We start from the raw sequence: 11,112 nt of genomic DNA, 5'->3' as shown, positions 1-11,112 counted from the left end.
TTGAATTTTATGTTGTCCGATGACTGTAAGACGCCTCGAAACTGTGTCTCTGGACAGAGGAATGGTTTTTAAATCATTGCTGTATTTTTCTCCATGCATTATTGAAATAATTTTTATTGCAGCAAGGAGAATGCACTGAATTACGAAGCAGAATAAAGCTTGCGTGCAACCAGAGTCGACGAAACACGGTAAGTAACATCTGGGGGCGCCGAAATTCAAAATTTTTATTATAATAATATTTAATAAAAGTATCTCAAGGGCACCAAATACATTTCTGTCTAGGGGAGCCAAAAACCTTAGCGCCGCGCCTGCGTGCGACACACTTGCTATGTATATTTACTGCTCCCGCACATTCGCACCTCTGATTTTAGGCAATACAGTACAGGCAATTTGAGAATTTTTCCTGTAGGAAGCACGAATTAACAGCTAAAGGGATTACCGTAAGGAATTAATTGAGTAGAAGTATCAATACATACTGAGAAGTCGCACTAGTCAGCTGCTTTTTGTGTGTCCATGGCCAGGGAACAAATTAAGGCGCGGTGGGCAGTAGGGTTCATTCGTATCTCAGACTTAGTTCGAATAGCAAGGTTCTACACCTACAGTATTGAAAAAGTAATTTTGGCAACAGGTTTTTAGCTTTTATGTACACAAAAACAAATTTATTTAAAAATTTCCGCGACTCCTCTGGGGGGTCGCGTCCCACAGTTTGCGCACCACTGTCGTAGACCATCTTTCGACCTTGAAGATCACAGAAGACTTTATGGACTATCAGAAGTGTGGCAGGAAATTCAAATCAGCTGATTTATCACAGTTGTGGATATTATTTTGAAAGAAGGCCGGGTGAAGAAATTTTTATTTTTTTACAGAAGTTGTGACTGGAATCCTTCAAAAAAATAAAAATGGTCATAGCTTCTTGACACCTTGCAGATAAACAGAAATGAATTTGAGAAATCATTGAGCAACAGTTAAGATACCATAATGAATTATCGAATGATGCATGGACAGAGGAATTTACAACTTCATTTTAACTATTTTAATTGCAGCAGTTGACAAATAGTTATGCATTTCTTTGACAATTCTCATTGTGTGTGTGTTAAGTGCCAAAGTGACTAAGACTATGAGGCGTGAGTGTGCCTGTAAATTGCGGGTATTCTGTGATCTATTTTACCTGTTTGCTAGACAAAATAATAATAATAACAATAAAATAAAATAAATAATAATAAACAAATAAATTGCAAACCTCGCCTAAGACCGGCTAACTCAATCACATGGTGAAAAAAGTTGTGGTGTTATTGACGTTTGCTGATGACATCGAACTCTACTTATCTATTTCTAATACCACCTCGCCATAATGAACTCTAGCAAGCTCTAAACAAACTCGTACATACAACAGGTTCTTGATAAACCCATCTAAAGTGCTAGTCTATCTCTTTCTCAACTTCCAGATCATGTAATAATTTGGAATATTCCTACTACATTGGATCAGAACGTAAGAGTCATCTTCTCAAGCAGCTGCCAATTTGACAACCATATCTTCCATGTCATGAGCAAAGTTTTAAAAATGATTGGATTCATCAAGAGGAATACTTTCCGCTTTAAAGATTACATATATATCGTCCTTATGTACAAAGTAACTGCTCTGCCATTCATCGATTATGCCGCTGCTTGGAATCCTTGTAGGAAGATTCATTAGAAGCTGTCCAGCAAAACTTCGTAAGCTTACCCCTCCTCTCACTATCAATATCAACATTTCTCTCTTATAGTGCTCTCGTTTATTCAGTTAACTTAGAGCGAACTGATCCTGCTCCTGCTCCTGAACTGCAACTGGTCGTAAGGCACTTGTTTGAGGCTTGACCAATATTATGTCACTTTGGAACAGCTGTGAATGAAGAGACAGATAAAGATAACACATATTTCGTCTAATTATCTCTTAAGAAGAATAGTTAATGTTTTTCCTCTAATGCTTAAGTATTTTTTTTTCTAAAGAACATTTATCGATATTCTCTCTGACTAGAGATGCATTTAAAACTGAAACAGTACACGACACCATTTGCTGTGACTTTGTTTATTGTTATTTGTTTTGCATTTTTAACTACTAGCACCACCTTTTGGTCATTATAAATGTTTACAGAATTAAATAAATTCAGTTGTTATTGCTTAATATATTAGCTTATTTAAAAAAAGAAGTATTCGAGTGATTTTTAGCAATTTAAAAGTATGTTTTTAATCATTAGTTTTCTTAAATATGTTTTTGTCATCTTCAATAATGATTTTTAATATCTTAATTTTGTATATTAGGCCTATTGAATATTTCGTATCAAAGCAAAGATAAACGTTCCTAATCCTGGTTCCTGTAAGTCCGAAAAAAATCCCAGTGAGGGCCATAAAACTGTTCGAATGTTTCATATACGATAAAATGCTCATCAGATTTGTTCATATGACCTCTCGACGCCAGGAAATAATTTGTTTTGAAAATCTTTGTTTTCCATGCAGAGATACTAATTAAAAAAAAAAAAAAGAAAAGAAAAGGCAAACTACTTCTTAAAGATTGAATAAAGGTCTAGTAATGAAGTTCCGACTCTGTAGGCGACGTTTCAGGCTCACTTCTGTGCTATTAACTTTTCCAGCTATTGCCACAGTTTTCGTTGTATTCAGCCTCCAACAACTACGGAATTCGGAAAACGATGATGTCGTAATGCTGCTTCGTAATGACAAGAAACAAAAAGAATACATTGATAAACGTGGAATCCACGTGATTGTAGGGCATTATATTGGCAACGATCTACCTTGGGATCCTAAACCCAATTTAACAAAAGGTAAGGTTGTATTTTATAAATAAGATTTGATTTTAAAGTAATGCATTTAAGAAAATAGTTTTTAAAATTTAAAATGTTATTAATTCTTTCTAATGTATGACGTGGCATGCATTTCAATCATGCCGCTTGTATTTTAGGACAAAACACATGAGCTTTCGTCCTCAAGTAGGGCCCTGGTCTCTAGATATTCTTACAGAGATTATTAACAGAAGTTTGTACATATCGAAGTGCCGATCTGGACTCTCATGGCATGCCTCTTCTGCTTTTATCCATTTCTTAAACTTCTGCTCAAGTGCGGAAAAAGAATAGATGGGCTCTGAAGCAAGAAGTTCTGCAAATTACAGCGTTTGGAGATTAGGCACCTGCGAGGTGATCTGATTGAGGTGTATAAGGCCTTGAATGGTTTGAGCAGGCTCAATGCTGATGGAATACTTCCGCTTGCTCAGATTAAGAACCTGAGGGGGCATAGATTCAAATTGAGGAAAGACAGTTGTAGAAGAGATGGGCGGAAGTTTGTCTTTAGCCAGCGGGTAGTTGATTGCTAGAACAGACTTCCATCTGTTGTTGTGGAAGTTGAGAGCTTACATAAATTGAACTAGACAAACTTTTGGAATGACAGGATGGGTGAAATGGGAAGGGTTTTTTTTTTTTGGCTGATACTGTATAAGCTTGCTTTCTTGCATCATATGCCTCAACTAATGCTAATGCCAAGAAAGGTTGCTCGTCAGTCCCAAGTATATTTTACAGTGATTTAATTGTTCCTGGCGATTTACGAAAAGTCAGAGTTTCGGACTTTGAACTATGCTTCAGTCATTCATGACCAACTCACACAGCAATGGAGGGAAAATATGCCGTAAAAGATTTTTCAATTTCTAATCAGAAATAGAAGTATCTCTCAACTTACTTTCGCCAGCGAAAAATCGACCGGAGGCAATTAGGGTTGATCGTAATCTTCGGGTTAGAACGCGAGGATACGTACAATGTGATCGAGACAGACAAAAAAAAGGAAAGAAAAAAAAAAAGAAAAAGCACAGTCAAAACAGCACAGTTAACTGTTGTGCTGGTATAATAATGTATTTGTAATAAAATTGTAGTAAAGGTATAATGAAATTGGCTGTGTGGCATATACTGTCCTTTGGACTACTTCTGAGCATAATCGAGAGATAATAATCGATTATGGATTTTTGATAATCAAAAAGAAAGGTATTATCGCGAATGTGGCTGCTGCGATGGGAACACACACACAAGGGGGCTTGTGTGTGTGTTCCCATCGCTTGTGTGTAAGACAATTCAGAACTTAAGTTTCGATAGTTTCACTGGAATTTTATTAACTTCGTAATCGATTACGGAAATCATTCAATTTTACCCATCACTACTCTGGACACGATGGCCAAAGTGAAAACATCCCGTAGCTGTTGACATCACAAGTGTGGCAAAATAACAAAAAATAAATTAATTAATTAAATAAAAAAATAATAAATAAAATAAAAGAAAAGAAAAATTAATAAATAATAATAGTAATTTCAGCACCATTGCTCTTTTTATTCCTCATTCCCACACTTCTGGTGTGCTTCGCGAGCTCCCCACCCCAATTTCTTGCTTATGAAGATCGGACTTCGAGGAACTCCCCTAATTTTCTCATCCTGGTTCTGTCACTGCTTCTGCTTGTCCGTTCACAACAATAGGCTGTAAATAATGTACTGCGCTTCTGGAAAGGAAGACCTGTGAAAAATTAACCACAGATCGCTATGAAAAATGCATGTCCCTTCTTGAACTGACAGCTGTTGAATGTTTTTGTTAACTTGTCGTTTAAAATTTTCTGAATACATGTATATATGTATCCCTGTTATTTTTTTTTAACGAAATTTATGTACCCTAAAAAGAAAAATTTCATGCGGCTAGAGTATCCAATACAGTACTTCGCTACCACTCCAAAACCACAAATATGATTTTGCAGTTCTCATTATGGATGGGATAACTGATCAGGTTACGAGAATTGGTATTTAGTACCATGGTTAAATGCTCCAACGAAACGGAGGTAGCACTATATACGTATGTAGATTGCTTGTGATTACAGGTTTACGTGTCATTTGGGCTGCAAAACTCGCAATAGCAAACCAGAAAAATTCTACTCCCTCCTCCTGAGATCGGCTAACTACAGCCCATTGAATCTTTAGAAATCCTTCGGTCAATACTGGGACTTTATTCGAAAATACCCAGGGCTTGTTCTTTCATTGTGAAAGAACAAGCAGAGACAGCGGCAGAACTAGGACGAGGAAATCGGGGCAGTACCCCAGGGCCCGCTCTTCATAGGGGGCTCGCGAAGCGGACAAGAAAAACGGATATAAGGAATAGAAAGAACCACGATGCTGAAACTGTTGATTGCAGTTAATTCCTAATAATTAACCATACAGATATGCACAGAGGCTGCTCGTCCATAGGCACTGCAGCACCCACTAGATTTATTTAAATCTAGATACACAGTGTATGGAGTTATATAAATTTTGTGAAGAACAAGGCAACACAATGAATATTTTTATTAACAGAACCAGCATATAGTATGCGCATCCTCTATTTCCAGTAATCATTTCAATAATAAACGAATAAAAACACGAAATCGTTTCCAACTTTGAAATTTAATTAACCGTACGTCTCACTGTGCACCAGGCAGTGACGTATTAGTAATGGCCGCATGGTGCAAGAAACCCTATGGCTTATGCTGCACCAGCCAAAAAAAAACAAAAAAAAAAAAAAAAAAAACGAATAAAACAATGATTAAAAAAAATAATAAATAAAATAAAATAATAATTAATAAAAGAAAAGGAAATTAAACCTATCATGCTATGCGCTTCCCTCACCCGAAGGTACTATCCAGATGAACTTTGAATTTCACCAAACTGTCAGCCTGTACCACACATGTAGGCAACTTATTCCAGTAATTTATAACTCGCTGGCTAAAATAAAACTTCCTGCAGTAAAATCTAAACATTTCCTCCTGTAACTTGAATTTATGTCCCCTAGTTCTAGCATCATTTATAATCTTGAAAATTTCGTCCTGATTCATTTTACAGATGCCTCCCAGAGCCTTAAACACCTCAATCAAATCTCCTCTAAGGTGTCTAGTTTCCAAACTCTGCAACCCACATATTCGAAGTCTTTCTTCATAAGGACACCCTTTTGCCGATCTCACCAGGCGAGTTACCCGTCTTCGCACCCTTTCAAGACGTTCGATGTCTTTCTTTAGGTGCGGTCTCCATACTTGAACACAGTATTCCAAGGGTGGTCTAACAAAAGCCTTATATAATGGGATTATCACGTCCCTATCTCTACTTGCAAAAGTTCGATAGATCATCGATAGGGCACAATGGGCCTTCCTTGCAACCTGTTTACAATGCTCAGAGAATTTCATGTCTGACCGTATCGTAACACCCAAGTCCCTTTCCTCCAGTACTGGGTTTAGTTTAACTCCACCAAGTGAATAAGTTATTTTAGGATTACTGTTTCCCATGTGTAATACCTTACACTTTGTTGGATTAAAGCATAGCTGCCATTTTTCTGATCATTCCTGAAGTCTATCTAGGTCTCTCTGAAGAAGCCCAGCTTGACAGTGATCATTAACTATTCTACCAATTTTAACATCTGCAAATGTAGGCATCACGCCCTCTATCCCTTCATCGATGTCGTTTATGAAAATTAAAAACAACAGTGGTCCTTGGGGAACCCAACTTCTTACATTAACCCAATCTGAGGAATAACCATTTATCACAACCCTCTGCCTCTTGCCCTGAAGCCATCCTGCTATCCATCTAAGGGTTTTCCCAGTGATTCCAACATGTTCCAGCTTATAAAGCAACCGCTCATGTTGGACTGAGTCAAACTCTTTGCTGAAATCTAAATAAACAATGTCGAAATTATTCCCTAAATCCAGCTCGTGAGTGACCCTTTCAAAATAGCGAACCAGATTTGTTAAACATGATTTTCCCTTTACAAAACCATGCTGAGTATCCTTGAGAATTTCAATTCTATCCAAATGATCCTGAATTCCACCCTTGATCATTGCCTCCATGATTTTCCCTACCACTGAAGTCAGACTGACAGGTCAATAATTTCCCAATTCACTCTTAGAGCCACCCTTATATATGGGAGATACATTGACACTTTTCCAATCCAACGGAATCTTCCCAGAGTCTAGTGATGCTCGCATAATTAGCCTCAATGGTTCAATGCACTCACTTGCTGCCTCCCTTAAGATTATAGGGTATATTCCATCAACTCCAGGAGCCTTACTGGCCTGTAGGCTCGAAAGTGTTTTCATTAAATAATCTTGCGAAATTTCAATATCATTAATTACATATTTTTCAACTTCGCTCCCACAATTTCCCATTGCCATAAAAGGTTTTTCATTTGTAAATATCGATGCAAAATAACTGTTGAGTTCATCTGCAGTGGCAGCTGGTGTATTTAATACTATCCCCTTTCCCTTACGTAAAGGTCCGATCTGGTTTGTCCTGCTCTTCTTGGCATTCATATATGTAAAGAATTCCTTACTCCCCTCTTTGCTTTGTTTGCTAGTGATTTCTCATAAACTGCCTTTGCCTGTCGAACTTTTTCTGTGGCTCTATTACAGATCATCTTGTAGCTGTTATAGGCTTCAGTACTTTTTATTGCTCTGCAACCTTTTTCTGCTCAAGTAATGTGGCAACTTCACTATTCATCCAACTTGGAGCCCTCCTCGTGGAGTAATTTTTTAATGGTATATGCGCATTCAAGGCATCTGTGATTAATGTTTTAAAAGCATACCACAGTTCAATTGTATTCATTCTCTGTGCGATATATACCCAGTTAATAGAGGCCATGTAGTACCTTATGGCATCATAATTTCCTTTTCTGATATTAAAACTCATTCCTTTGCCTTTTACTACTGCTACCTCTCTCATCATCATCCACTGCAGAACTCCCTGATCACTTCCTGCTACTGGTTCCTCTACTGTCAGCCCTGTTATGTCATCTGATTCATGGGTGATGATAAAGTCTAGGATATTCTTTTCTCTAGTACTTTCCCTGACATGTTGATACAAATGACAGTCATCTAGTTGATTTAAAAATTTTGTTCCCCATGTCGAGTTTCCTTCCCATTTACTCCAATCAATTAGAGGCAAATTGAAATCACCCATAATAAGACATTGACGCTTACTTGCCCGTTCCATTTGCATGTAGAGGTTTTCGTTATAATCTTCACAATATTTTGCATTCCAGTGAATATCTGGTAGTTGGTTGTCATTGGCAACTTGCCAATATACATTTTTTATAGGTGAAACGAATCAAAATCACTGTAAAGCGCGTAGTGCAAATTTCATCGTTGATCATGATGGGTGTGTAGCCACAATGTCGGTGTCTTTTTGTTATTCGCTCGAATTCCCATTAAGTAACTAAATAATATCAGCATTAAGTCAATACTCAACATTCAACAGTGTAATTATGTGATTATAGCCTAATTGCGAATTGAGCTTGAACTTGGTAAGTTGAAGTTATATTATGAGGTGATGTGTAAGTAAAACATTATTTCTATTACACACGATTTTGTGAAATTTGATCCGATCTTGGCCTCCAGGCTTCCCCATGAAGTAAATCGCGTGACAGTGAATAAACTTCAGCAACTTAGTTTTTCACAATTATCTCTCCAAGAAAAAAATGCGATTAAAAAAGAAGGCCACTCCACACCAAAGATTCAAATTTCTCAGCGGGAAATAAGTAATAATAAGAAATATATTCGCAGTTTTAAAAGTGAATGGTGCCAAAGGAAAAGTTGTCTTTGTGGTTGTGAAGTTAAAAATGCATTGTTTTGTTTTCCATGTTTACTCTTCGGAGGTGACTTAACGTGGACAAAAAGTGGCTTTACAAACATAAACAGAATGTAAGAAAAAACTGTAAAACATGAGCGTTCGAAGAAACATATTTTGATAATGTGATTTCACTATCGCTTTTAGGAAGCGTAAATACATGTATTAAAGAGCAGCTTAGTGAGGCCTACAGACTTTCGATCTGCAAACATAAGAGAAACGTAACCAAGAATCGTGAGGTATTATTTAAAATAATAGACTGCATTAAATTTTGTGGACAGTTTGAAATTCTTTTACGTGGACTTGACGAAAAAGAGATTCTAAAAATCCAGGGGTATACAGAGGATTAATAAATTTCACCTGTACATTAGATTCCAATTTAAAGAAACATTTAGAAAGTAATTCATCATTTAAAGGCATTTCAAAAACTATTCACAAAGATATTCTTGATTGTTTGCTGCAAATATGCCGGGATGAAATAAAAAGAGAAATTAAAGACGCTTCATTCGTAGCTGCCATGGCTGATGACACAACAGATGTTTCAGAACATATACAAATGGTAATTGTTCTGAGATATGAACTGAATGGAGACATTTCACTCCAGAAAACCAAACAGCAGACGAAATATCGAAGTGCATTCTAGATCAGTTAGACATAATCCTCGAAGGAAATACTCAAAACCTGGTGTGTGATGAAACGCAAAAAAGGGGGAATTCAGGCTAAAAGAAAAGAAGTGTACAAAAATGCACATTTTATTCATTGCTATGCAGCAAGTAGTACCCGAGATTCAAGAATATTCTTTTCGAACCTCATGTCGATACCAACATTTTTCTCGAGATCACCACAGCTTCTCTCTGTTCTCAGAAATCATATGAACAGCCGTGTTGCCCGACCTTCCTCAAGATGGAACTTCAATATACGCATCGTGAACAGTGTTTATAAAAATTTTGAATCCTTAAAAAAGTGCACGGAGAAACTACAAGCAACAGCAAACGAAGATAAGACTATTTCAGAAGTAACTGGAATTTTGCACATCTTGAATAATGAAAAATTCAAGTTCTGGTTAGAACTTTTCCATCAGATAATGCCTCGCGTGGAAGTTATTTTTAATCAAATGCAATCTCAAGAAATTGAGGCAGTTAAAATACACTGTGCTGCCACTTTGTTAGGTACATCTACCTAGTAGCATGTTGAGCCTCCTTTAGCCTTCAAAACAGCTTGAATTCTTCTAAACATGGATTGAACGAGGTGCTGAAAACGTTGTGCAGGAATAGAATACCATGCAGACATGAGTGTGCACTCAGTTCCTTGAGATTCGACGGAGGTGTAGGCCTGCAGTGACAGCCCTTTCCAGCTCATCCCAAAGATGTTCAATAGGATTGAGATCCAGGAGACTGAGCGGGCCACTGCAGCAAAGAAAAGTCATTGTCTTGTTCTTGGAACCATTCCATAGTGATTCGGGCTTTGTGCACCGGCGCATTATCCTGCTGGAAGTAACCATCTGATTGAGGATAAACTGTCAACATGAACTGATGCACTTGGTGAGCAACGATGTTTAGGTACGATGTGGCATTCAGACGTGAATCTATGGGTATCAATGGACCCAACGTGTGCCAAGAAAACATTCCCCACACCATAACACTGCCCCCACCACCTTGCACAGTAGTCGTCAGACATGACGGGTCCATGGGTTCATGTTGTTAGCGCCAAATTCTGAGCTTTCCATCAACATGATGCACCAGGAACTTCGGCTCGTCAGACCAAGCAACTGTTTTCTAACCCTCGATAGTCCAGTGCTGGTATTGCTGTGCCCACAGGCGCGCTCTCTTGTTCTCCATTGATAACAAAGGTGCGCGATGTGGTCGTTGGCTGTTGTAGCCCATTCGCGACAAAGTGCGACTAGTGGTCCGTTACGATATTTTGTTCTGTGCACCAAGGTTGTATTCTGACGTGATATGCGACATTGTGCCCCGTCTGTTTGCTTGCACAATTCTAGCCATTCTCTTCTGACCTCTCTCATCAACAAGCGATTTTCTTCCACAGGAGTGCCGTTGAGAGGATGTTTTTCTGCACCATTCTCGATACACCCTTGAAACTGTGGTGCGTGAAAAGTTCAGGAGAACTGCCGTTTCAGAGATGCTTTGTCCAGCACGTCTTGCACTTACTACCATGCCACGTTTGAAGTCCGTTAGATCACTCCTTTTCCACATTATTGCTACGGTTGTAAGCTTAACTGATACTAGAAAGGTTGTTCTGCTGCATTTATATCCACAACTGTGGTCATGTGACTTGCAACGTTGTGGAACAAACCATTTGTGTGCACAGCAGGGATGTACCTAATAAAATGGCAGCACAGTGTACATGAATATATAGGAAACTTCAAGAATGCCATTCTAAAAATCAGGAATTCAATGTACTGTGAAAATCCTTCAGAAACACTCATGATTGAAGTGAAG

At 38.0% G+C, this 11,112-nt stretch overlaps 1 protein-coding gene across 1 annotated transcript in view; it reads left to right on the top strand.

Moving 5' to 3' along the window:
* The first annotated feature begins 2,566 nt into the window (after positions 1-2,566).
* The window catches only part of LOC150079439 (polypeptide N-acetylgalactosaminyltransferase 13-like), a 54,458-nt gene continuing 45,912 nt past the window's right edge, over positions 2,567-11,112 (top strand). The window contains exon 1 of the mRNA XM_090383070.1: positions 2,567-2,816. Coding sequence (XP_090239196.1) covers positions 2,567-2,816 — 250 coding nt within the window. The remainder of the gene's footprint in view (positions 2,817-11,112) is intronic.

This window comes from Mastigoproctus giganteus, chromosome 10, assembly GCF_048544385.1.
Source record: "Mastigoproctus giganteus isolate SK-2022 chromosome 10, ASM4854438v1, whole genome shotgun sequence".
Taxonomy (NCBI): domain Eukaryota; kingdom Metazoa; phylum Arthropoda; class Arachnida; order Uropygi; family Thelyphonidae; genus Mastigoproctus; species Mastigoproctus giganteus.
Note: the sequence above shows the minus strand (reverse complement) of the source record. Positions and strands in the feature narration are given on the sequence as shown.